The sequence below is a fragment of the Corvus cornix genome, chromosome 3 (assembly GCF_000738735.6).
Source record: "Corvus cornix cornix isolate S_Up_H32 chromosome 3, ASM73873v5, whole genome shotgun sequence".
NCBI classification, from domain to species: domain Eukaryota; kingdom Metazoa; phylum Chordata; class Aves; order Passeriformes; family Corvidae; genus Corvus; species Corvus cornix.
This window is the reverse complement of record NC_047056.1, coordinates 114,168,190-114,194,860: the sequence shown is the minus strand read 5'-3', so window position 1 is coordinate 114,194,860 and position 26,671 is coordinate 114,168,190. Positions and strand designations below refer to the sequence as shown.

Below are 26,671 nucleotides of genomic sequence, written 5' to 3'. Positions count from 1 at the left end.
CCTCCCCAGCCCCTGGGACCCCAGCACTCATTGGGATTTCCACACCTGCACTGGGACCTCACTGTCCCCCCCCCCCCCCCCCCACCCCAAAGTCACCAGAGTTCCAGCACCTGCCAGGGCCCCACCATCACCAGGGCCCCATCAGCACCTGGATCCCAACACCAGAGCTGGAATCCCCCCTCCCACCAGGCCCCCACCCCATCCCACCCCACCACGACAGACAGACCACACAACCACACGGAGGGGTTTTTTTCCTCTCTTTTTTTTTTTCCTCTTTTTTTCTCTTTTTTTTTTTGCACAAAACAGGACATTTATTCAAGTGTTCTCCAGCACAAGTACATTAGAAAGGAGCTCGTCTGTATTATACTCTTCTGGGCACCAAAGAAAAAGAAAAGGAGGATGGGATGGAAGCGGGACGGACAGACTTTCTACATCTGCTGCACGCATTGACCTTTATTAGTTCAGAACAGCTATGTCACGAGCAATACTCACACAGATACAACAGCGCCGGGTGCCCGCGGCACCTCCGGCCGTGAAATGCACAGTTCAGCGGCAATAAATAGAGAAGCGACCCTAAAAAAACAAACCAACAAAAAACAGGGGCAACGAACCGAGAGAGAAGTAGAAAATAAACCAGGGGGTTCGGGCTTGGGGTAGGAAAAGGGGAGGGAGAGCAGCCGGGGTGGCCGCGGTGGCGCCGGGAATGTGGCGGCGGAGCCAAATCAAAGGGAGGAAGGAGGGTACCAGCTCTACGCGCGTAGTCCTCGGGATGATGAGTACATGATTCCCACAAATAGTTAAGCGTCAGCTACTTCAATGTCTAGGCTAAAACACATGAAATCTCTCGTTTAGTTTTCAAGTACAAAGTTAAAATGCCTTTTTCTTTTTTGTTTTTTTTTTTAATAATAATATATAAGAGTAAAATAATAGTGCTCTTTGAAACTCCACTACGAGAAACAAAACAGTCATTGTCCAGACAGCAGACTTAATTTAACAATATATATTTTTAATAAAATGTTTTAGCACCGTGTTTGTCCCCACTCCCTCGGCGGATCTTAAGGAATTTCGGCCTTTCTTTGTTGTTTTGAGTTTTCATCTAGGGCTGTGCAACAGAATTTATCTGGTTGTTTTTAAAAAAAGACGTGAGTCGGGTACGTTAAAAACTGAACTCTTGCCCCAGGCATCCCCACGGTCCCCACCGCCGCCGGCACCTGTTCCCAGCAGGAACCTGCTTCCCACCAGCACCGGCACCGGCACCGCCTGGGCTGTGCCAACACCGTGCCGGGCCAGCCCCCGCGCCACAGCACCTGCTGGGACCCAGCCCCCCGAAGGTGCAGCAGGGCCAAGGGGGTCCCAGGAAGCGCTGCAGGGCTGGGCTGGGCCGGGGTGGCCCCAGGGGCCCGCTGGGACCCCCAAACCCAGCATGTGACCATGCAGAACCTGCCAACAGTGCCACAGGATGGAGCAGCACCAGCACCCGGAGCTGCAGGGCCACGCAGGGTCAGCACCCAGAGCCACAGGGTTGTGCAGGATCAGCACCTGGAGCTGCAGGACCACGCAGGGTCAGCACCCAGTGCCACAGAGCCATGCAGGACCTGCCAACAACGTTGCAGGGCCGTGCAGGACCAGCACCCAGCACCTCAAGGCCATGGAGGATCAGCACCCAGTGCCACGGGGCCATGCAGAACCCGCAAATGATGCTGCGGGGCCATGCAGGACCCGTGTTTGCCACGGCGAGGCCACGCAGGGCCTGCAAGCAGCACTGCAGGGCTTGCAGCACTTGCACCCAGATCTGTGGGGCTGTGCAGGACCCACAGCCAGCACCGTGGATCCATACAGGACCCACAGCCGGTGGCCCAGAGCCATGCAGGACCTGCAGCAGTGCTGCAGGACCATGCAGGACCCACAGTGCCCACCGTGCTCCACACAGGACACCTGGGGCCATGCCAGCCCCACAGACAGGATTGTGGGGCCGTGCAGGCTCACAGAGTAGCAGGCAGGACCTGTGCCCGGTGCAGCGGCCCTGTGCCATCCTGTGCCATCCGGCCCCAGGAGCGGGCAGGAGCCCAAGCCCGGGGCCGGCGCCGTCCCGCCTCGTCACCTTCGCTCCCCGGCAAAGCTGGGCCCCGCGGTGCCCCCACCGCAGCCGCCCGCGCCGGCTCAGCTCCCCGCGCCCCCCGCACCCAGAGGGGCCCCCAAGCCCCTGGTAGCACCAGGAGGGAGGGGAGGTGGGGGGGCCCCACGGCCGCCCCTCGCCAGCCCCGCCGCCGTCGGTCCCAGCACCTCAGAACGCCCAGGCCGCGGCTCACTGCCATTAGCCAGCACCCCGCAGCGAGCGCGGCGCCCAGAACCCGCACCTTTCACAGTTAGAGAAGAGACAGCGACGGGCCGAGACCCTCCGGGAGCCTCCCCGCGCCCTAGCACCAGTCCCTGCCCCACCGGGTCCGGCCACCCCGCGGGCACCGGGGCTGCACCGGGCCGGACCCCGCGGCACCACAGCCGCCAGACCAGTAGCACCATCCACCGCACTGCCAGCACCTGCCCGCGCTCCGCTCACACCGCGGCTCCCGGCGCCTGCGGCCGGGGCTGCCCGACACCGACACTGCCGCCGCCACCACCGCGGTGTCCCCGCGGGCACCCGCCAGCCCCCAGCGGGGCACGCGGCCACCCCACACGGGGCACCGAGGGGACACGCTCGCTCCAAACCATGCGTGGGCAGGGGAGTGATGGCCCAGTGGCCGTGGTGACACTGCCGGGGTCCCATCCTGGCTCACCGGGGCATCACCCTCCTGCCACCAGCCCGGCCCCGCGGATGTAGCACCAGGGTCCGGGACCAACAGCCATCCCCGTGCCATGCCGGAAACGCCCCGGCCGCGCTCCGGCACCGCTCTGTCCCCCCTGCCCTGCTGGCGTCCCCGCCACCGCCCTCGGCGAGAGCCTGTCCACAGCACCGTGCCCCGCGCCGCCCCGGTGGGCAGTGCCCGTGGCAACGGGCATGGACAGGGGGCAGGACCCCCCTGCTGCTTCCGGGGCGCCGGAGGACACCCAGCACCGGCTCTGCCGGACGCCACGTACGCAGAAGAGCACCAGTACGCTGTGGAGTGACGCCGGCGGGGCAGGGGGGCACCGCCGAGGCGCTTCCGTTTGGGACAGAAAAAGGTTATTGCATGACTCGGGATGGAGACGCTTCCGCCCGGCCGCCCCGGCCCTGCCGCTCGCTCGGAAAGGCCCGGCACGTAAGGCAACGTGGAAGCTGATGTCTCGACTCACCCCGCTGTGTAAAGCACCATTATGAAGTCAGGTTGTACAGTAGTAACAGTACCTTTTATATATATATATATCTATATCTCATATCTATCATATATATATAAACTGTAAACAAGAGGTAACAGCGGCTTCTAGGATCTGCACTCTTCAAGGTTTCCGTGTGGTAGGCACCCAAAATACTGTAGAAAAGGTGTGTGTGTGGTGTGTGTGTTCCCGGCCTCCCTGCCGGGTTGGCTCCATGTCACCGGAGAGCGGTGCTGGTGGAACAGAGCGAGGCTCAGCCGCCGGGCGCTGGAGCCGCCGAGCGCTGCCGGAGCCGGGGCCGGGCCGGCCAGGCGCTGGCGCGGACGGAGCGGAGTGGTCTCGGAGCGGGTCTCGGAGCAGAGCGGGTCTCCTTCACCTCCGCCTCCCTCCCGACTGGGCTTTCCCGCTGCCGTTTCCCCCTCTCCGAGAGCGGCACTGGCGACGGCATCTCGTCTCGCCCGCTGCTCCGAGAAGTGGAAACCGAACCGACAGGAAAACCCAGCCAGAAAAGAGCGGAAAATTAAAAGGTTACCCAAAAAAAATGGTTTTGGTTTCTTTTCTTTTTCTTTTTTTTTTTTCTTTTCCGTTTCGTTTTTCTTTTTGCCGTTTTCGTTGTTTGTTTGCTTTTTGTGGTTTTTGTTTGTTTTTCAATAGGCTAAAGCTGACCCTTGGAAATTCAGGAGAGGACACCGACCCCTTTCGCTCGGGGAGACGTGTGCTGGGTTCCTGTCGGGCTGCGAAATCCCGTCTCTCTTCTGGGTGCTGACTCTTCTCTCATTCCATGTGTTCACTTCTCTTGGCGTGGATGGGTTTGTTTCCGACTCGCTCCGTGTGACCAGTTCCTGCCCATCTCTAAACGCAGGCAAAGTATTCCTTCAGGGGCGCGAAGAGGTGGCGGATCACCGGCACGCTCCAGGACCTGCCGAGCAGTCTCTGCCGGGCCAGGCGGCTCATGTTGGACACGTCCGTGTAGTGCACGGGGAAGCCGAAGACCCTGTGGGACACGGGATGGGGAGGGGTCAGGGGTGCGGGCAGGACCCGGTGCGGCTGCCCCGGCGCCCGCGGTACCTCTCCATCTCCGTGCACCACAGGATGTCCTCCTTCTCGTTCATGAACACGGGGAAGTGCTGGTCCTTGCCCTGCTTGATGGAGTTGGAGCGAGTGGTGATGGTTCGCACTTTGCTGAACTGCAAGAGGCACAGGCTGGTCAGGCTGGGGTGGGATGGAGCCCCCAGCACGCTGGGAGGATAACTCCCACCCTGGCAGCCACCGCTGATCCCTCCTCCCCCTTACAAGACCCCCACCCAGGGAGCCTGGGACTGCTGTGACAGCACTGGAACCCTCCTCCTGTCCCTTCAGGCACCCGCTCAGCCCCTCAGCACCCACCCCTGGCTGACCTTTGCTATCCTGCCATGCTCCAGGCACTCCTGCAGCTCCAGCTTATCATTGACGGTGGATGCGAGCGGCCTGGGGGGGAGAGATGGTGGGCAGGGGGTGGCAGCGCTGTGTCCCCATACTGTCCCCCCACCGTGGGTGCAGGGCAGGTCTCCATCTGGGGTTTGTGGGGGTCACAAGGTGGCCACGGCTGTTTTGGGGGTCTGTGGCAGGTGATGAGCAAGAAGCAGCCAATTCCTGTGGGAGCCCATCCGCGGCCACTAGCTGTGGGCCACCACAGCCAACATCCAAGAGGGACACAAAGGACAGCTTAGTGCCACCTCTCCAGCACAAGAGAGCTGGGACAGGACCAGCCACCCCCATGGAGGTGCCACCATGGGTTTCTAGGGTGTGCCGTCACCTCTTTGTGACACTCCTGCTCTTGCCCAGCACTGACCAGGGTCAGGGGACCCCCAGAACCACATCTGGGCCAAGGGAAGACCCAGGAGTGCAGCCCACCCTCCCAGAGCCAGGTCAGGGGCTCAGCTTTGGGCTGCTCTCACCAACCTGTTCATGCCGGGCAGGTTTCCCCAGAAGTACCGTGCCCGGTGTGCTGCAGACACTTCTTTGGCATCAATCATGACGGGATTGGACTAAGGGAGGGAGAGCAGGAAAGGTCAGTGGGGCTGGGCAGCCCCTCGCTGTGGGGCAGGACCTGGGGTGCCCAGGGATGGAGGGGGGTGAACCCAGGCAGGCACTAACCTCCAGGAAGCGCGAGATGTCCCTCTTGTCGCTCACCCCCATTGCCACCACGTTCTCAAAGAGCCAGAAGAAGGGCCGGTCGTCGCCCTCCTTGGGCCGGGCTTCATGGAGCAGGCGGTAGAACTCAAAGAAGAGGCGCCCAGTGCCCTCTGGGAGGAGAGAGGAGGGGCTGGGGTAAGGGCTGGGGGTCTCTGTCAGCCCTGGGGGGCTGTGTCAGCTCTGGGGGGCCAGCAGTGGGGTCCAGACCCACCCCTGTGGAGCCCCAGCCCCCTCCTACCGTAGAGCCCCTTCCTGGCCGGGTTGACGATGGACAGGTCGTTGCAGGGGCTCCCCCCAATCACCAGGTCAAAGGGGCCCCACTCCTGTATCTGCAAGAGGGAGAGGAGACCCCGGGTGAGCCGGGCGCTGCCACAGCCTGGGGGACACGGGGATGACGGTGGCCGAGCTCCCCGAGTGGGAAGGGACCCACCAGGATCATTGAGTCCTACTCCTGCCCCTGCACAGGACACCCTGACACTCCCACCCTGGGCCTGAGTGTTGCCCAAATGCTCCTGGAGCTCTGGCAGCCTTGGGGGCGTTGGGGGTCGCGGTGCCGGCAGGGAGGGGGTCAGGAGGCCGAGGGGCAGGACGGGACACCTACGTGTTTCTGGGTGACATTGCGGACGTCCCCGACGTACATGATCTTGCCCTGGTGCCTCACCATGCCCACGGTGATGGAGTCCTCGCACACCTCGGAAGCGATGTACCTGTCCACCTGGATGCCCAGGTCCTTCAGCACCAGCAGGCCTGCGGGAGCCAGGGGGGTGGGCCATGCGCACGCACAATGGCCCCCAGCCCTGTCCCCACCTGTCCCACCCCCCTTCCCCGCTCCCCTCTCGTGGGGACCCCTGGGGTGGGGAAAAGACAATGGGGGCTGCCCACGGGGGACACCCACGTGGGGTCCCACAGATCTGCCCACTGTGCCGGCTGCTCCCACCCCAGTAATCCAATCCCACACACACCATGGGGGGGGCCACGGGGCCAGGGACCCCCACCCACCTGTGGCGATGCCGTCAAAGAGTGAGAGCACCCGGATGGGCTTCCTCTTCTCAGCCGGCACCGGTGGGTACACCTTCGGTGGGTCCTGGGAGCCACAGGGATGGGGTCAGCAGGGAGCGTGCTGGGGGTCAGCGAGGAGGGGCCTGGGGGTCAGCAGGGAGGGGGAACTCACAAACTCCTGGTCATGGTTGTTGGCGAAGAACATCTGGAGGCGCGAGGGCCAGTCCTCCCGCCGCCGCAGCAGCCCGTAGACCCCCTTATGGCCGCACATGTAGCAGTTCCAGGGGTCCTCCTTGATGGCCGCCTGCGCTGCCCCCGGGCCCACCAGCAGGTCCACACACTCCACGCAGAAGCACCTGGCACGGGTGGGAGCCAGGGTCAGCAGGGGGGCTCGTGCCAGGGCGGTGACACCACCAGGATCTACCCAGCCCCACACCATGACTGGGGCACCACCCACACGGGGTCCCACAGACCTGCCCACGCACACCCTGGTCTGAGCCCACCGGCATTTCCCAGCTCTATGCTGGGACTGGGGCACTGCCAAAGCTTGCCCCAGCCCTACAGCAGGACCATGGCATCACCAAAACCTCCCCAGACTCATGCCAGGGCTGGGGCACCACCAAAACCTCCCCAGCCCCAAACCAGAACTGGCATCACCCAAAACCCCAAGGCAGGACTGTGGCATCACCAAAAACCTCAACACCAACACCTCAGTCCCACACCAGAACTGGGACATCGCTGGAACTACCGAGCTCCACAGCAGCACTGGAGCATTGCCAGGACCTCTTCCAGCCCTACAGGATCCTGGCACTGCCAAAACCTCCGAAGCCCTGCACCTGGACTGGCATCACCCAAAACTCCATGGCAGGACCACGGCATCTCCAGTCTGGGGCATTACCAAAACTTCCCCCACCCCCACAAACCAGGGCCAGGGCACCACCAAAACCTCCCCGTCTCAAACCACAACTGGCATCACTCAATTCCCACACCAGGACTGCGGCATCACCAGGACTTTCCAGCTCCATCCTGGCAGGACTGGGGCATTGCCAAAACTCCCAGAATCCCACACCAGGACATTACCAAAACCTCCCAACCTGACACACTGGGACTGTGGCATCATTAAAACATCCCAGTCCCAAACCAGGACTGGCATCATCAACAGCCCATGGCAGGAACACGGCACCATGAAAATCCTTCCAGTCCTGCACTGGGACATCATAAATCCTCCCAGCCCCAAACCAGGATTGGCATCACCGAATTCCTACACTAGGACTGGCAGCACCTGATTTCCATGCCAGGCCTGTGGCACCACCAAAACCTCTCCAACTCCACATGAGGACCGAAGCATCACAAAACATCCCAGACTGGTGTTGAGGAATAAATCCGGCCCAGGTAGTGGGTCTGAAATGCAGACTGAGCTGCAGAGGTTGAGCTCTGGCTGGAGCCCCAGCCGTGGGATGAGGAAGGGTGACTCAGGCAGGTGAGTGGACACAGAGTTGGGATAACGTAACAAAGGAGATAAAGAGAGATGCTGCCAGCCAGCTGGATGGACACGGAGAGGGGCGGGAGCTGAGGACACTGGAGGAACAGTGAGTGAGACTTGTAGACTGAGGGGATAAAATTGAGGGGTTCTTTTGTTGGGATCCCTCCTTGGAGGTACCAGCTCGGGCTGTGTTTCTATTTCTGTGCCAGGAATAAATGGCTTCACCGAACAGAACATCGGAAACTGCCACTGGAAAGCCGGGCTGGGACGGGTGAGGAGGCAGGGTCTGACTGGGAGTGGGGCTGTGGGGAGCCACTGGAGCCGCCGCTGCGAAGGGGCTCTGGCCCCAGCAGTGACAGCCTCTGGCACTGCGAGCGGGACAGCCCGGGAGCATCAGGAGTGCTCAGACTGGGGAGTTTCCTTAACTGACATCACCAAATTCCCATGCCAGGACCTGGCATCGCGAGAACCTCCGTCTCACACCAGGACTGGCATCACTGACCATGGTGGGACCGTGGCACCACCAAATCCTACCCAGACTCATGCCAGGACTGGAACATCAAAGCCTGACACTGGGACAGCGGCAGCACCAGAACCTCCCAGTCTCGTGCCAGGTCTGGCATCACCATACCCGCCTGCTCCTGTGCCACAGGCCACAGCACTGCCAAAACAACTCAGCCACAAACCAGGACTGGCACCACCGAACTCCCACGCCAAGACTGTGGCATCACCAAACCTTCCCAGTGCCTTCCTGAGACTGGGACATCACCAAAACCCCCCAGTCCCACACCAGGACCGCCCTCAGCAAAACCACATGGCAGGAACATGGCAACACCAAAACCTCCGCAGCCCCATGCCAGACAGAACTGGGCACCAATGGAAGCTCCCTGGTTGCACAGCAGCCCCGTGGCCCCCGAAGCCCCCCGGCCCCGCACCTGCAGCCCCGTGGCCCCCGAAGCCCCCGGCCCCGCACCTGCAGCCCCGTGGCCCCCGAAGCCCCCGGCCCCGCACCTGCAGCAGTTGTTGTTGCCACACATGAGGACCTCACGGCCGCCACAGCAGATGGTGCAGTAGGACTGGTACCCGTCGTCGTCGTACTGGTACGCGCACTCCAAAAAGCAGTTCTGGGGACAGCCAGGGTGTCACTGCGGCCCCGGGGACACTGGGGACCCTGGGACAGGGTCAGGCATCCTCTGAGACCCCCAGGCCGTGGCCCCTGGCCCGGCACCGCACCATACCTTGCAGTTTTGGCACATCCCCCCGATGAACAGAGGGTGCTCTAGGGTCACGTTGAGGCTCCCACAGGAGATGCAGATGTCTGGGGGAGAAGGGGAGACATCACCCTGGCACCCCACTGCAGTGTGGGGACACCCCGACCCCTGTCCTGCAGTCCCCAGAACACACTCACCCCCATGCTGGGTTACACCAGAGCTGGGGACCAACCCTGGAAGCAGCAGGCAGGACTCCCACTGTCCCCAGCCCCACCCCGTACCCCAACAGCCCCCACAGCCCCAGGCAGTGTCCTGAGGGTCCCTGCCACCATCCAGGGTGGGCCACTGCCACATCACAGCTGCTGTCCCTGCTGCCAGCCAGGGTGAGGGTGGGACAAGCCTGGCCTTCTTCCCCTGAGCTGCCCCCACACCCCTGCAGGCCCCCTCTATCCTGAGTTGCCCAGGCAGGGATGGACCCCCACCCCACCTCCTGGGTGCAGGAGGTGCCCTGGCCCCACACTCACCTTCAATGTTCCTGCACTTCTGCCGGACCTCGTACACCAGCCGCTCTGGGGGAAGAGGGGCGTCAGCGGGGCCTGGCCCCAGCCAGGTCCCCTCATGGCTGGGGGTGAAGGGAGGGACTCCCCGGGAAGGAAGGACCCCGAGGGAGAAGGGGGCCTGGCCTGGAGCAGCTCTTGTCCCCCCCACCCCCAAGTGAGCATGGCCAAAGCAACCCCCCGAGAGAGGAGTGGTGGGCGTGGGGACATCCCCAGCCCCCTGGTACCTCGGGTTCGCTCGTCGATGATCTCCTTGACCTTGGGCTTCTCCTGGGTTGTGCTTTTCCGGGGTTTTTTGGCGGGTGGGGGCGGTGCGTAGGCGGCTGCTTCGGGCTCGACCCACATCTCCGTGTAAACTTCTTTGTAGGGGTTCCGCTCCTCTGCGGGACCAGGGCTCGTCAGCGGAGTTCCCCCATCAGGTCCCATCACCAGGATCCCCCCCCAGGGTCCCCTCCCAGCCCCACAGCACCTGCCCTGCCCAGGCCCGTCCCACCCCGGTGACGCTGGAGCTGATGGCGAGTGTCCCCCAGTACCCCGGGCGGGTCCCCACCCCACACAGGGCCTGCGCCCCCGCTCACCTTCGGGGGGCTCCAGCCCCTTGGGGCCGGAGGGCTGGAAGCCACCCAGGGCCCACTCGATCATCTGCTTGTTCTGGATCTCCACCACCTTGGATGTGTCCGTCTCGTCGTTCTCAGGGCACGCAGGGAAGATCTTCCCGGCCCGACTGCTGGCCACCTGCCGGGGGTGCAGGTGTCACCCACCCCCCACACGGGGGTTCCCATCCTCAGGCCCCCTGGCTGCTCCCGCACTGCCCAACCAGGCAGGCCCCAGCCTCAGGGGGACCAACGTGGTCAGGAACCTCCACAAGAGACCCCCAGCTCTGCTGAGAACCCCCAAAGCCAGGATCACCCCACAAGAGACCCTTCCCAGCAGTGCTGAGAGATGCCCTGAAAGGCAAGGACCCCCCAGCACCCCCCACAGGGACTGCAGCAGCCCCCCAGAAACCCCCAAAGTTCCTGACCTCCTCCCCAGACCCCCCCACACTCCTGACTGGGACAAGTGATTCCCAGACACCCCTGAAGTCTCCTTAGAGAGTACACCACAAAAGCCCTTCGGGGGTCCCCCGGACCCCTTTAGCCTTTTAAGAGACCTCCATGTGGCAGGAGGGGAGGCAGGGCCGGGTCCTGGCAGGGTGGAGAGGCAGCTGCTTCTTCCACGGATGGACTCACTGCACCTCGGATGTCCCTGGCGTCCCTGCTCACCTGCAGCACCTCGTAGATGGCCTTGCGGTACATGGGCTGCTTGTTGTAGGTGGCCTGGTGGAAGGCGCTGGCAAAGGAGCTCAGGGGCAACAGCTTCTCCACGCACACCTGGGGACAGGACGCAGCCATGGGGACACCTGGGGGAGGGGCGCTGCCACCCCCCGGCCCCCCGGGCACCGCTTACCACCGAGAACTTGCCGTCGCCGAACCACATGACCCAGCGGGTGCCCTCGGCCGCGCGGCTCCGGCCGGTCATCCACCAGGACACGATGCGGCCGGGCCACCACGAGAAGCCGCGCAGCTTGCCCCACACCAGCTCGCCGATGCCGAACCCGCGCCCGTCCTGCGGGGGAGGGACACGGGGGTCAGGGCGGTCGCACGAGGGTCTGGCCCCGCAGCGCCCCCGGTCCGCCCGGCCCTGCCCTCACCTCGTACTCGGGCTCGTCGTCGGCGGATTTTGAGGTGTTCTTGTCGCCGGCGTCGGCCACGGCCGGCTCCGGCGTGGTGGCCACGCTGGGCGAGGCGGGGTCGGTGGGCTGCTGCGGGGCGGGCGGCGGGCTGGCCTCCTCCTCCTTCTGCGCCTCGGCCCGCGCCGGCTCCTCCACCACGTTCATCACGGCGATCACCTTGGCCTTCTTCTCCGCCTGCGGGGAGAGGGCAGCGCATGGCCACCGGCCCCGCGGGGACGCGGCGGGGTGTCCGGGCATCACCCCGGGCCCGGGCCCGCACCGGCCCCGACCCGCGCCCGGCAGCCCCCGAGGCCCGAGGGAACCCCCGGCCCAGCCGCCAGCACCCCCCGCGGGGCCTGGGGCCGGGGTCTCCTGCCTCAGCCGCCCCCTCGTGACCCCCGTCCCCCAGAGCTTATCCCGGGAGCCCCGGGCCATCCCAGGAAGCCCCGCAATCATTCCGTGACCCCCAGAGCCCAGCCCGGTACCCTCTGTACTCATCCCGGGACCCTCGGAGCTCATCCCGGACCATGTCACCCTCTCCGGGTCCCCCCGTTCCCGGCCGAAGCTCCCCGCGCGGTGCGGACGCTCCGGCCCGCGGTGGTCCCGGCCCCGGACCCGGTCACGTACCCGCGGGCACCGGCCGGGCCCGGGCCGGAACGCGCGGAGCCGGAACGCGCGGAGCCGGCCGGGCCGGTGCGGGTCAGCCCGGCGGCCCTTTGTCTGGGCTCCGGGTCACGTGGTGCCTCCCGGCCCGGCTGGTTGGCTGCGGCGGGGGGGTGGGGGGGGGCGCGGCGGGGGCACGGGCCGGACCGGAACCGAAGGGGCCCGAGTGGAACCGAACGGAACCGAAAGGACCCGAGCAGAATCGAAGTAACCGAGAGGAGCCGAAGAGACCCGGACGGTGCCCGGGCCGGACCCGAAGGGAACAGAGCGAAACCGAAGGGACCGAGCAGAACCGAAAGGATCGGGAAGAACCGAACGGAGCCGAACGGACCCGAGAAGAACGAACGCAGCCGAGCGGCCTCCGGGACGGATCCGAGGGGTCCCGAGAAGAACCGAACGGAGCCGAGAGGCTTTCCCGGGACGGACACGAGGAGAACCGAACGGTGCCGAGCAGAACCGAACGCAGCCGAGCGGACTCCCGGCACGGAACCAAACGGAGCCGAACGGCCCCGAGCGGTTCAGCCCGGCCCCGGTCCCGCTTGCCCGGTGTCCTCCCGGTCTCGGCCCCGGTCCCGGTGCTTCTCGCTCCAGCCCCGCTGTCCCGCCGGTGCCCCGGTCCCGGCCCGTCCCTCCCGGTACTCACGAGCCCGCGGCCGTGCTGCGGTCCGGGCTGGGCTGCGCCTCACGCCGCGGGGCCGCTCCCGCCGCCTTTTGTCCCGGGGCCGCGGCCCCCCGGCCTTTGTGCGGAGCGCCGGGACGGGCGGGGGCGGCGGCGCCCCGGGGGCCTCGCCCCGCACGGCTGGAGCCGCCCCCGCCCCCGCACCAGTGTCCCCAGTGCCACCAGTTGGGGACTGGGGGGGCTCCGCGCTGGCAGCGGCCCCGCTGCACCAGTTCGGCCCAGCACGGACACCGGTCCGCGGTCACATTGCCCGGTTCAGCCCCGCGCAGACACTCGTCTGGTACCACACGGCCCAGTTCCACCCAGTACAGACACTGGTGCGGGGCTGCCCCGCTGCCCCGGTTAAGCCCGGTACGGACGGGGCACGCTCAGGGGTCCCTGCACCCAGCACAGGCCCTGCCCCCTGCCAGCCCGCGGGGTCCCCGGGGATCCCCAGTGTCCCGGGGGTCCCACGGCGCGGTGGCTCCGGGACCCCTTTGTGTGCAGAGAGGGACAAAGGGGTGGGTGGTGCCACCCCGGGGACCCCTGCCCTGCCACGCCAGGCCACCACCTCGTCCCGGGATCCGGAGGGACCCCAAGAGACCCTGAGACCCCATGGTGGTGCCCCAATACCACCCTCTAGGTGCCCCCCGGGTGGCAGCGGGGCGGCATCACCCGGTCTGTGCCCCCCCAGGTGACAGTGGGGTGACAGCAGGGACTTTCCTGCAGCTCGGCCGTGCCAAAGCAGGAAAGCTGCTTTGGGGACCTGGGGTGTTTGGGGACACGAGTGGGCCTGGGCCAGAGGACACGGGGTGGGTGACACCCCGAGTGTCCTGGGGGAGGGTCACAGCAGGACCTCGTGTCCCCCCCCCATCTAGCGCTGGTCCCACCGGGGCCCTGCTCTGCCCGGGGGGACAGGAAATGTCCCATCGCCGGTCGTTAAGGGACATCGTCTGGATATCACCGCTGGACAATTGTCCCAACCGATCCCTGCCCTGGGGCCACCGGCAGCTCTGCCAGCCCCGTCCACCCCCACCCTCATCAACTCCATCCCCAGTCCCCGTCCTTGCCTCACGCCCACCCTCATCTCCATCTTCATTCCACCTGCATTCCCACCCCCACCCCCACCCCCATCCCCATTCCACCCCATTCCCTGTCTTTGCCCCACCCCCCTCCTCATCTCCCTCTGCATCTTTATCCCATCCCCATCTCCATCTTTATCATCTTCCTCATTCCATCGCCACTCCATTGCCTTCCATCCCCATCCACTGTTCTTGCCTCATCCCCATCCCATTCCCACCTTCATCCTTTGCCTCATCCCCATCTCCTTCTTCATCCCAAACCCATCCCATCTCCATCCCCATCTCCACACCTGGCACAGGGTGGGGGGGTCCCAGCCTGAGGGGTCCCAGCATGGACATGAGGGGGCCAGCGCCTGCCCTGGGTGTCCCTGTCACCACACTGGCCCTGGGTGTCCCTGTCACCACGCCAGCTGCACCCCTCAGAGGCTGAAGGGATGAGGAAGAGGAGGGAAGGCTGGAGGGGGCTGGGTTGTCCCTGTGCCCACTGTAGTGGGGCCGGTGACCCCAGCTGGGACAGACAGTGGGGAGTGTCCCCAAACTGGGACATGGGCGGTGGGTGGCACAGAGCACCAGCACCAGCCAGGGATGGGGGAAGCTGTGAATGGTCACTGGGCCACCAGCCAGCTCTGCTCCCCAAAATCATGGCCCAGAAGTGACCAATGACAGGCTTGGAAGCCCTCATGGTTTGGGGACCTGCATGGTTTGGGGAGCTCCATCGAGAGGAACTTGCCAGTGCCAAAGGGCTCCGGTCTGGCGAGATGGGCATGGGGGCAGTGCCTGGGGACCCCTCCCAGGAGGAGGGAGGGGGTCATGCCCTGTGCCCTGGGGGGACATTGTAAATGTACCAGCTGTGCCCTGTGTCCCATGGGGACACTGTGGCTGTATCAGCCATGCCCTGTGCCCCACGGCATGGCCTGGCCATGCCAACCATGCCCAGTGGGATGCCCTGGCTGTGCCAGGCTCCATTGTCCCTCTGAGTGCCAGCATGAGGGTGCTTGGCAGCAGAGTTATAAATAGTGCCAAGGAGGTGGCACAAGGGGACACATGCCAGGGAGACCTGCTGGCAGTGGGGGGCAATGCCGAGAATGGGGTGAGGGGGTGTGATGGGGACCTCAGGGCACCCACAGAGCCCCCGTCCCTGCTGCCCACAAGCAGCTGCTGGCACCACAGCCACCCCATGCCTGCGCCAGGCTCCCGCCACGAGTCACATGCTGGTTCCCCAGGAAACCAGCAGGAACGGGCGGCGCATCCCGCGGGAGAAGGATGGGGCCCCGCTGCCCGCGGCTGCACACGCTGGCCCCGAGCGAGGGTGGGCCTGGGGGCACAGGGGAGAGGAGCGGAGCCGTGGCTGTGGGGCCAGACCCAGGTGCCAGCGGGGCAGTGACACCACCAGCAGCAGGAGCACCCTTTCCACCCTTTTGGCCAGCCCCAAGGCCCCGTGTGCCCACCCGAGCCCCCTGCGTGCGCCGACTGTCCCTCAGTCAGCCCCAGCCCAGGCTTTGCCACCAATGCCATTGTGCTCGCTGTGGGAGCCTTGCGGTGCCCACACCCGCCACTGCCAGCCTCACCTCCCGCTTCCAGCGCGCCAGCCACTCGTCCCGCTTCCTCTTGCTGATGTAGTAGGGGTCCCCGGCCTGGAAGGTGTGCCGCTGCATTGGCCGCTGCCGCAGGCTCGACTCCCAGCCCAGCCCGCCACGGAGCCGCCCGCGCGAGCCCTGTGCCGACAGAGAGAGAGGGGTCAGGGCACCGCCGTGGCAGCGCGGGGGAGCCACAGTCTGGGCTTGGGGACAGCGGGGGGACACAGCAGAGCTGCCCTGGGGCGTGTGCGTGGGGAGACGGGCAAGGGGGGCACCGCCTGCCTGGGCACACGTGCACATGAACATGGCCTGGCCCCTGTGTGCACCAGGACCTGGTGTCCAGAGATTGGATACTGGGGAGAAATTCTTCCCTGTGAGGGTGGGGAGGCCCTGGCACAGGTTGCCCAGAGAAGCTGTGGCTGTCCCTGGATCCCTGGGAGTGTTCCAGAGCAAACTGGACACAGCTTGGAGCACCCTGGGATAGTGGAAGGTGTCCCTGCCCAGGGATGAACTTCGAGGTCTCTTCCAGCCCAAACCAGTCTGGGATTCAAGGACCTGGATGCCATGGCACCACACCACATCCAGCTGCACCTTGGTGGGCACCACTGGCACCATCCCAGCATGGATCCACCCCAAAGCAGATCCAACACGCTGTGCCCAGGAAACTGAGGGCACTGTGGGAGGTGAGGGGTCAGCCTGGGCAGGCACCACCCCATGCAGGGCTGGAAGGCGGGTCACTGACCCAGCACATCCTGGTCCCCAGCACAGCAACAGGTGCTGCCCAGGGTCTGGCTGTGTCATGGTGCAGGAGCCCAAGACCCCCATCCTGTGGGAACATGGGCCCTGCTGCTCCCCCATGGCCACCGGTGCCGAGGGAGCAGGGAGAGATGGTGCCCGTGGGCACGAGGAGCACCGCGTTGCCTGGTGGGGTGTGGGGCCGTGCCCGTCTCCTGGGGTGGGCTCTGCCCATCTCCTGGGCGCAGCCTTGCAGGGTCCAGCCCCAGGCCATACTTGCCTCCATTTTCAGGGTGTCAAAGTTGTTTTCCTCCTTCTCGTCCTTGCCTGCACACAGAACAGAGAAAGGCCGTCCATCAGCCGGCATTGGCGCGGGGCTGCGGGGCTGGGACCCCGCAGGGCGATGGGGCCCACCCAGGACTCCACGGGGGAGACAGGGCCCACCCAGCCTGTCCAGGGGCCACCCCGTGCCGGGCCGGGCCCCCCTGGCTCACACACAGGGCCCGGGCCTGCTCTGGGTGGGTGCTGCTTCTAGGATGCAGCTGCTGCTCCTGCCCCGGCGGGGTTTGGGGGTCCGGGGCAGTGACCCCCCCCCTGGGCGGGCAGGGGAAGCGGCGCAGCCCCGCTGCTTCCTGTGCTCTCGGCACATCCGCGCCGCAGGTCGTGCCGAGGCGCTGCCAGGAAAGTGGCTAAAAATAACCCCCGGTGTTTCAGGGGGTGAGAACCGCTGGGGGCCAGGGGAGCGGCGGCTGGGGAGCGGGGGGCACTGCTGGGTGCAGAGCGGGGCTCCCACCCACTGCGGGCATCCCTCAGCACTTCACCCTGGCTGCTGGGCACTGGGCACCCTGGCACAGACCCTGGGGTGGCCCCAGCCCTGTGTGACACCGGGACGGTACCACACAGCTGGCACATGGGGATTCAGCCCCCCTTGGCAGCTGGAGCCCCCCAAAGCAGCAAGACCCGAGTAGGAGAGCGGCCAAGAGCTCTGAGTGCTGGGAGACAGCAGGGGACATGGGGGAGCAAGGGAGACTCTGGAGACAAGGGGGGACATTGCAGGATAGTGTGGGACACTGTAGGTCACTGGGATGGTGGGGGACACTGGGGGACAGGAGCTTTCCAGCTCCATGCTGGGAACAGGAGTGTGTGTGTACTCCAGGTATGCCCAGGCATCCCATCCCAGGGCTGCCTGCAGCCTCAGGGATCTCAGGTGGGGAAACTGAGGCACGAGAGAGGGGGCCTGGCCTGTTCTGAGATGCTGGTCCCCTCTGTCACTGGGACTGGTCAAACTGGGGGGGCACTGACTGAAGTGGGGATTTCCCGTGGCTGCGGCTCACCCCAGGCGCGGGATCCCGGGAGGAGCAGGGGAGGGTCCGGCAGGACCCGAGCCTGGCGCTCGAAGGTGCCGGTGCTGCCGGTGACCCCGGCATGGGCACGGCTGGAGCGCTGGAAATGGCGGGGGGGGGGCGAGCTCCCAGCAGCGCCACCGCCCCCTGCGCCCTCCTGGGGACCACCAGGAAGCGCTTCGGCACCACACCCGGCCGGCCCCGCACCCACACCGGTGTCCGGCTGCCCTCGGCCGCGCAGCAGCCGCGCTGGGGCGGCCCCCACGGCCGCGGCCCTCCCTGCTCCCCCCGACCGCGGCTGCGGCGCTCCCGCGGCTGCGCCTCGTGACTGCGGCAGCATCTGCAGCGTGCGGCTCATCCATCCATCCATCCATCTATCCATCCATCCATCCATCCATCCATCCATCCATCCATCCATCCCTGCCTCTTCCAACTCCATCCCTGCCTGCCTCAGCCACCCCTGCCTGCTTCAGCCATCCCAGCCCCTTCCAACTTCACCCCAGCTTTCCCCTGTCCACCCTGGCCCTTCCTGGGCACCAGCACTGGCTCGGCATGGCCAGGCACTCTCTGTGATGATTCCAGTCTGGAAGGCCCAAGTGTCAGAGCTGGGAATGCTGAGAAGGGTGCCCCGAGGTCCAGAGTGTCCTGAGGTCCAGAGGGACCCTCGAGGGTCCAGCCTGTGCCGTGGCCTCTGGTCCCATCTCTGGGCACCCCGGGAGTGCTGGGCTCACCCCCAGACCCCTCCCCAGAGGTGTCACAGCCGTGCAGCCCTGCTCTGCTCCGGGCTGAGCAGCCGCAGCTCCCTCAGCCTTACCCCAGCAGAGACGCTCCAGTCCTGCAGTATCGCAGGGAGCTCGGCGGGCTCTCCCCAGCTTGTCTGTGTCCCTCTTGTCCTGGGGAGCTAGCGCTGGGCCCGGCACTACGGGGTGCCTGCACTACCTGGGCACCTCCTGATGTGGCCCAGAAATGCCCGGGACCCCTGGGACCCCCTGTGCTTAGCTGTGCCCCAGCTGGGTGCTGGGACTGACCCTCAGCGCGGCGCTGACCCCTCTGCCCTGCCTGCACCAGAGCCGCACCTCCTGGGCACTGTGGCACCGTGGCCCCATGGCCCCAGCACGGGCAGGGCTGCCGTGGGGAGTCACAGGTGCCAGGGAGGTGTCACAGGTGGGCAGGGATACGCTGGCACCAGGGGGCACCGAGCACAAGGACAGGCATCCCTGTTCCTGCTGTCAGGAAAGGCGATGATGGGGGCTGGGATGAGCATGCGGGCACAGCCCCCCACTCCGACCTGCTGCCCCCACCCCCAAACCCCGCATGGCATGGAGGGGCTCAGCCCTTCCTCCTCCTCCTCCTCCTCCTGCGGCAGCACTGCCCAGCCCAGAGCCCCTGCAGAGGAGGACGGTGGGGCCGCGGGTCCCTGGGGGGCTGGGCCCTGCAGCAGGGAGCCCCCAACGCTGAGCTCTTACTTTTCTCTGTGGCCTCCAGGAGTTTCCTCCTCCCGCGTTTCTTCTGGGGGTCGGAAGGGGCCAGCTCACCCTCATCGGCTGGGGCGTCCAGGCCCTCCTTGGGGGTGCAGCGGCCGTTCTCCAGCACCCGGCCCGTCTCTCCGTCCGGCAGACTCTCCGTCTCGTCCTCCTCGGCCCGGCCGCCCTTGGGGCTCTCGGCGGCCTCCTCTGCGTCCCCCTCCACGTCCCCGTTGGGCAGCGGCTCGGCGGGACTGGCCTCCGGGCGGGGCGGGGGGGCACTTGGGGACGGCCGCGATGTCTTTGGGGGGTGTCACTGCTTTCCACCTGCTGAGAGGAGGGGAAGGAGCTGCGGTTGGTGCTGGCGGGGGGGACAGCAGCACATTGCGCTGGAAAGTCCAAGTCCCACCTCCTGCATCCCAGGTGTGGCGGCTGCCGCTGCCTGCCAAGGGGACCCTTGGGACCAGGACACGAGGGGACCCTTGGGACCAGGACACGGTGTCACAGCACCCTCAGGGCCAGGACACATGGATGTGACACCCTCATGACCAGGACACACTGCTGTGTGACCCTGAGGACCAGGACACTCCACCATGGCACTCTCAGGACCAGAACATACAGGTGTGTGACATCCTCGGGGACCAGGACACATTTCCATGACCTGCTCAGGGCCAGGACACGTGACAGCAACACTGTCAGACCATGACACAACAACACAGCACCCTCAGGACATGGACAGGGTGACAAGATACCTTTGGGACAACGACAAAATGCTGTGACATCCTCAGGACCGTAACAAAAGGTGACACACCACGAGGATCAGGACACAGCACCACAACGGCTGCAGGAGAATGACACTGGGCCATGACACCTCCAGAACAGGGTGCCACAACACCCTGGGGAGCGGGACATGGTGCGGTGGTGCCATCCGGACCACAACACGCTGGGATGTGCCCCGGGTGCCCAGTCCCCTGTGGGCACTGCCCGTCCTGCCTGGCACGCCTGTGAGAGGACAGCAAGGGGACAGCAAGGGGGCCCTTGGTGTGGCCCATCCCTGCTGGCATGGGCACATGGGACAGGGGCATGTGTAAGGGAGAGGCAGGGCCAGGCCCTGTGATAACCTCATGACACATACATGTGCAGGTGTGTGTGTGACAGGTGTGTGTGTGTGACAGGTGTGTGTGACAGAGGTGTGTGCGTGACAGGTGTGTGTGACAGGTGTGTGTGTGTGTGACAGGTGTGTGTGTGACAGGTGTGTGTGACAGAGGTGTGTGTGTGTGACAGGTGTGTGTGTGTGACAGGTGTGTGTGTGACAGGTGTGTGTGACAGGTGTGTGTGACAGAGGTGTGTGTGTGTGACAGGTGTGTGTGTGTGACAGGTGTGTGTGACAGAGGTGTGTGCGTGACAGGTGTGTGTGACGACAGAGGTGTGTGTGTGTGTGACAGGTGTGTGTGACAGGTGTGTGTGTGTGTGACAGGTGTGTGTGTGTGACAGGTGTGTGTGACAGAGGTGTGTGTGTGTGACAGGTGTGTGTGTGACAGGTGTGTGTGTGTGTGACAGGTGTGTGTGACAGGTGTGTCTGTGACAGGTGTGTGACAGGTGTGTGTGACAGGTGTGTGACAGGTGTGTGTGTGTGACAGGTGTGTCTGTGACAGGTGTGTGACAGGTGTGTGTGTGACAAGTGTGTGACAGGTGTGTGTGACAGGTGTGTGACAGGTGTGTGACAAGTGTGTGACAGGTGTGTGTGACAGGTGTGTGACAGGTGTGTCTGTGGCAGGTGTGTGTGTGTGACAGGTGTGTGTGTGTGACAGGTGTTTGTGTGTGACAGGTGTGGGTGTGACAGGTGTGTGACAGGTGTGTGTGTGATAGGCGTGTGTGTGACAGGTGTGTGTGACAGGTGTGTGACAGGTGTGTGTGTGTGACAGTGGGTGTGTGACAGGTGTGTGACAGGAGTGTCTGTGGCAGGTGTGTGTGTGTGTGACAGGTGTGGGTGTGTGACAGGTGTGTGACAGGTGTGTGACAAGTGTGGGTGTGACAGGTGTGTGTGTGTGACAGGTGTGTGTGTGACAGGTGTGTGACAGGTGTGTGTGACAAGTGTGTGACAGGTGTGTGTGTGACAAGTGTGTGACAGGTATGTGTGTGTGACAGGTGTGTGTGTGTGACAGGTGTGTGACAAGTGTGGGTGTGACAGGTGTGTGTGTGACAGGTGTGTGACAGGTGTCTGTGACAAGTGTGTGACAGATGTGTGTGACAGGTGTGTGTGACAGGTGTGTGACAGGTGTATGTGTGACAGGTGTGTGTGTGTGTGACAAGTGTGTGTGTGACAGGTGTGTGACAGGTGTGACAGGCAGTACCAGCAGTGCAGGACACGTGTCGCTGTCCCCAGTGCTGGGCGCAGTGACAGGGCAGGGACAGAGCCCGAGTGTGGGCTCCGGGGTGGCTGTGCCAGCGCTCGCGTGTGCCAGCCCTGGCACGAGCCCCAGCACAAACAGTGCCAAGCGTGGGACACGGCCATAGGGTTGGGGCAGCATCATGGCACCCTGCCATGCAGCCAGCCTGGGCAGCTCTATGGCACAGCTCGGCACAGCTCGGCACAGCTTGGTTCAGCTCGGCACAGCTCAAAACAGCTTGGGACAGCTCAGTTCAGCACAGCTCGGTTCAGCACAGCACAGCACAGCTCGGCACAGCTCGGCACAGCTCAGTTCAGCATGGCACAGCTCAGCACAGCTCGGCACAGCTCGGCACAGCTCAAAACAGCTTGGCACAGCTCAGCACAGCACAGCTCAGCACAGCTCAGATCAGCTCAGCACAGCTCAGCACAGCACAGCTCAGCACAGCTCAGCACAGCTCGGCACAGCTCGGCACAGCTCGGCACAGCACAGCTCAGATCAGCTCAGCACAGCTCAGCACAGCACAGCTCAGCACAGCTCAGCACAGCTCGGCACAGCTCGGCACAGCTCGGCACAGCACAGCTCAGATCAGCTCAGCACAGCTCAGCACAGCACAGCTCAGCACAGCACAGCTTGGCACAGCTTGGTTCAGCTTGGCACAGCTCGGTTCAGCACAGCACAGCTCAGCACAGCTCGGCACAGCTCGGCACAGCTCAGTTCAGCTCGGCACAGCTTGGCACAGCACAACTCGGTTCAGCACAGCACAGCTCAGCACAGCTCGGTTCAGCACAGCACAGCTTGGCACAGCTCAGTTCAGCACAGCACAGCACAGCTCGGCACAGCTCGGTTCAGCACAGCACAGCTTGGCACAGCTCGGCACAGCTTGGTTCAGCTTGGCACAGCTTGGCACAGCTCAGCACAGCTTGGCACAGCTTGGTTCAGCTCGGCACAGCTCGGTTCAGCACAGCACAGCTCGGCACAGCTTGGTTCAGCTCGGCACAGCTCGGTTCAGCTCAGCACAGCTCAGCACAGCGCAGCTCAGCACCGGGAGCAGGAGTCAGAGTGAGAGGCCCAGCCCAGCCCAGCGGTTTCCGTGGCCAGGGAGAGTGAAAGTGCTGCTGCGGCTCTGCAGAGCTGGCGCCGGCACAGCCCTGGCAGGGTGGGCGCAGCCACCACCGCGTGCCCAGCCTGGCCAGCCCCGCTGTTGCTCCACTCGGTGCCCTCCTGGGGGGTGCAGACTCCCCTGTGCTGGGACACCCCTTCCCTTGGGACTGGCCCTCACCACCCCAACCCTGTGGAGCCGCTCGGACACTGGCACTGGCCTCCCCAGACACCCCGCACGCTGCCACGGGCACAGGGTGCCCACCCTGGTGTCACCCCAGCACTGGCACTGAGCACCCACAGACAGACACCTTGAGGTGCTGCTGCTCCCGTCCTCCCGCAGCACAGGAAGGTGCTGGGGTGGCATAGAGTGGTGACAGGGTGGCACGGTGTGGTGACAGGGTGGCATAGTGCACAGTTGGCCACGGGGACCCTCCTGCCTGTCCCCAGTGAAGTACAGGTCCCACGATGGCCTGCTGGGTGGCAGGGTCCAGGGAGGGGACATGGCACTGCTGGGGGACTGGCGTGGGCCACAGGGCTGACAGTGCTGCCCGCCAGGGAGGGGTGGGGAAGGGCCGCCGACGCTGAGGCACAAGCTCCAGGGGGATGGCAGGCAACAGGCAGCCTGTCCTCCCCGAGGTTCCCCGGATTCGTGCCCCAGGGTCCTGTGACCCCTGTCCCCACCATCAGGCTCCCCTACGCAGCCGCCGCAGCCCCACAGCCACTTCCTCTCCCTCTGGCCCCAGGGCTGCCACTGCCACTTCCTCTGGAGCTGGGAAGGGAGGGCTGAGAAGGTGCTGGCACTGACGAGGGGATGTTGGGGTTCAGGGGGGTCCAGCAGGACTGGCCGTGGCTCTCCCCATCCTGGCTGCATCAGGCCCAGCCCCCAGGGAGGGCACGGCCCCCTGAGTGGACACTGGTGTCGTCAGGAGGGCAGAGGTGCCAGTCCATGAACGAGGGCACACCTGGGCTTTCAGAGGCCAACGGCCGGACCTCGGTGTGCCCGGCCAAGGGACGCTGCAGCCCCGGGAGGGCCAGACACCCACCGTGGTATGGGCTGGCAGTGGGGACACCGCAGTGTGGCCTGGGAGCAGTGCAGGGAGCTGGAACCAGGGCAAGATGGAAGCCAGGGAACAAAGTCCCCGCTGGTGCCACAGTGAGCAGGACAGGACCAGCCCGCCCTGAGGGGGCCCCGACTGCCACTCCCCCCGTGCAGCTCATGGGGGTCCCGGCCACCCCTGGCCCCGCTCCCGCCTCTGCCTGGGGCCGCATCCGTGCTGAGAACAATCGCAGGGGCTGTGGGGCTTCCCGGGAGGAAACGGGAAGGCCGGGGATGTGCTCCAGATCAGGCGCGCGGGGCTGCTGGAGGCACGGCTGCGGGGTTTGGGGGCCTGGGGGAGACTCGGGGTGGCTGCGGGGCTTTGGGGTGGCTGTGGGGTTCGGGGAGGCTGCAGGAACTCAGCCCACCCCCTCACTGGGATGGGCCCTGGGGGCTCAGCTGGTGTGGGGGTGGTGGGAACACAGTGGCACAGGCTCCCCTTGGTGCTGCCAGGCTCTGGCAGTGGCACCGGGACTGACCGTCGCCGCTGGGCCTGCAGTGCTGCCGGACAATGCCAAGAAGCCGTGCTGGGCAGGAGGGTCCTGGGATGGGGCACATGGGACAGGACAGGCACCGTGTCCCCTCACATGACGTCCTGCCGGGACAGGGACAAACAGCCCACCCAGCAGCGCGGCCGGTAAGCCCTGGCACGGCCCCCATCCATCCCACCCCGGCAACACCCGCTGCCGATCCCTCCACAGCTGCCCTGGCCAGACCTGGTGCCCCAGATTCCCTACCTGGGCCAGGACCGGACCCCAGCTCACCAGGCCCCCCCGTGCCACCAGCACGTCCTGGTGCTGCCACTCAGACACTGGGCCGGGGGGTGCAGGGGAAGGGGAGACCAGGACCCACCCCGTGGCCTGTCCTCTTCCCGGCCGCTCCGGCGCCCATGCCGCATCCCTGAGAAGGCCGGCGGCGGAGCCTTCCTGCCCTCCCACCCACCCGCTTCCTCTGTCTGCTGGGCCCTGGGAACAAGCGCTGCCTTTCTCCCGCTCCCTCCCCTCGGCTGGGCCCCCGCCAAGGAGGCTGCTCTGCCAGGAGCCCGCGAGGCTGCACGGCCCCGCGCCCTCCCCACCGCCCTGGGGACACAGGGTGACACTGCGGACACTCCCAAAGACGGATGGTGGGGGTTGGCACTTGGGGGCTCCCGTGCCCACCTCAGCCTGGGGAAGGTGCCCCTGTCACCCACAGCACCACCCGCTGAGGGGCATCCCTCTGCCAGGCACAGCTGGGATTGGGGACACTGATCTTGGAGCCATGGCATGGCACTGCATGGCTCGGCACTGCGTGGCTCAGCATGGCACGGTGCACCACAGGACAGCATGGCTCAGCCCAGCACAGCTCGGTGTGGCACGGCTCACTGGTACCATGACACCCTCCCCACAGGGCCGTGCCCAGCCAGCCCCCTGCCAGCTCCCTCTCCAGCACCCCGTGCCCTCTCAGACCGCTGACCAGGCACGGGGCGAGGCGGGTGCTCAGCCCCTCTGGCCACACGCCTGCCCACCAGGACCCTGGGAACGGGGTGCTGGGACTCCCCGGCCCAGCACCCACAGAGCCAGCCTGGCGCCCATGCCACGTGCCAGCCCCCTCACCCCGCTCCGGTGCCCCTGGCGCAGCGGGCTCTCCACAGCAGGATATTTTTTAGTAGCTCACACCCGCAGGGGCTTCCCTGGCCTGCTGGCAGCGCCTGCGGCTGGCCACGCCAGCTCTGCTCTCTGGCACTGGGCGCTGCCGGCCCAAGGGCCAGCTGTGGCACCAGCATCGGCACAGGGCAGGTGTGTTGGAGCACGCAGGGATGGGCACCCAGCTTCAGGGCAGGATGTGCCCGGCGCCCTGGCGCTGCTTCCATTCCTTCATCGTGCCGGGGGGTTCCTGGGGCTGCTGGCTCCGCTGGCCGGACCCCTCCTGGCTCTCGGGCCCCGGCTGTTCCTGACGACGTTCTGCACTTGTTCCCGTGCCCAGCATTGTTCTTCCACCGCGGCGGCTCCCCCCGCCCCGGCACGTTCCTCCCGCCCCTGGGGCCACAGCCAGCACAGCCCAGCCCGGCCAGCCCCGCGCACCCGCTCGCCTCAGGTGACGCTGCCCCGGCTTTTCCCGTGCCCCTGGCACCAGGGTGGAAGGGATCAGGGATCATCGGGACAGGCAGCTGGGACCTGAAACGTCCCAGAACAGGATTAGCCCTTCTGGCTGCCAGAAACTTCTCCAAAAAGGATTTGCAACCAAGAGCGAAGGTGCCTCAGCTCTGTTTGTCCCCCAGGCCCTGCTTGTTCCCCTGGCCCACTCATCACCCTGGGCCTGTTTGTCACCCCTCTGTCCCCTCCTGTGGGAATGAGGACTGAGGACACTGTCTGAGCCTGGGAGACTGAGGGCATCCAGAGGAGCCTGCTCCTCTGCTCACACCGAGTTCATCGTGGCAGCAGCCAGGTGCCACCTGGCCACCCTGCAAGGAGGGAGCCACTGTGGCTCCCCAGTGGCGCTGGGGCACACCATGGCTCGGAAGGGCCAAGCCATGAGTATCCTCAGCCCCGGGGGTCCTGTCCCAGCACAGCCCCGAAAGCCCCGAGCACCCTGTGACTCCACAGCTGACCCCAGTGGGCACGGTGCCCGTGATCCAGCCGAGAGCTGAGCGAACCCGGCGTGCTGGGTGGATTGCCTGGGTGGCAGGAGACGGGGAGGCCGGCAGAGCCACGGGGCACTGCTCCCTGGGCCCAACAGCCCCAGGGTGGGGGAGCAGGGTCCCGGCTGCCCAGGCAGGGAGCGAATGCACAGTGGGGCCTCGAGCAGAGCCACACGGAGCGGGATGGTGCCACCGGGCACAGGAGGGCTTGCCGGGGCCGTGGGGAGGGGCAGTGCTGAGGGCCAGGAGGGGACACCCTCTCCTGCTGCTGTCGGGTCTCCTCTGGCTCGGTGCCCTGGCACTCAGGGCAGCCAGGCCAGGCCAAGGTCTCCCACCAATGCGGCCGCAGGGCAGGACAGCCCCGCGGGGGGACACCGCCGCCACCCACCTGGCCCCGGCGCCTGCTGGCTCACCTGGGCATGCTTGCGCTTCCGCCCGGGCCGCCCGGCTTTCCTCATGGGCGTCCCCGGCTCCTGCTTCTCCTCCTTGCTCGGTTCTCCTCAGGCTCCTCTTCCC

At 65.5% G+C, this 26,671-nt stretch overlaps 1 protein-coding gene across 2 annotated transcripts; it reads right to left on the bottom strand.

The window, feature by feature from the left end:
• Positions 1-435: 435 nt before the first annotated feature.
• Positions 436-26,671, bottom strand: DNMT3A (DNA methyltransferase 3 alpha). Of its 2 annotated transcripts, none has more exons than XM_039568949.1 (21): positions 26,569-26,671; positions 18,952-19,278; positions 16,423-16,469; positions 15,399-15,545; positions 11,407-11,622; positions 11,163-11,321; positions 10,979-11,086; positions 10,295-10,451; positions 9,944-10,096; positions 9,684-9,728; positions 9,187-9,266; positions 8,960-9,072; positions 6,638-6,821; positions 6,466-6,550; positions 6,068-6,213; positions 5,705-5,795; positions 5,428-5,576; positions 5,233-5,318; positions 4,689-4,758; positions 4,360-4,478; positions 436-4,285 (listed from the first exon to the last, which is right to left on the bottom strand). In XM_039568949.1, the coding sequence occupies exons 3-21, from the start codon at positions 16,426-16,428 to the stop codon at positions 4,144-4,146; spliced, it is 2,256 nt and encodes a 751-aa protein (XP_039424883.1). In that variant the 5' UTR covers positions 16,429-16,469; positions 18,952-19,278; positions 26,569-26,671; the 3' UTR covers positions 436-4,143. The 2 variants fall into 2 exon arrangements, with proteins under 2 accessions (XP_039424883.1, XP_039424884.1); XM_039568950.1 differs by having other exon boundaries at positions 19,021-19,278.

Excerpts from the sequence above, each read along its gene's own strand:
- DNMT3A (XM_039568949.1), bottom strand. Across the intron at positions 9,073-9,186 it reads GGATGTGCCAAAACTGCAAG|AACTGCTTTTTGGAGTGCGC; the intron begins GTATGGTGCGGT and ends GGCTGTCCCCAG. Across the intron at positions 5,796-6,067 it reads GCAATGTCACCCAGAAACAC|ATACAGGAGTGGGGCCCCTT; the intron begins GTAGGTGTCCCG and ends TCCCTCTTGCAG.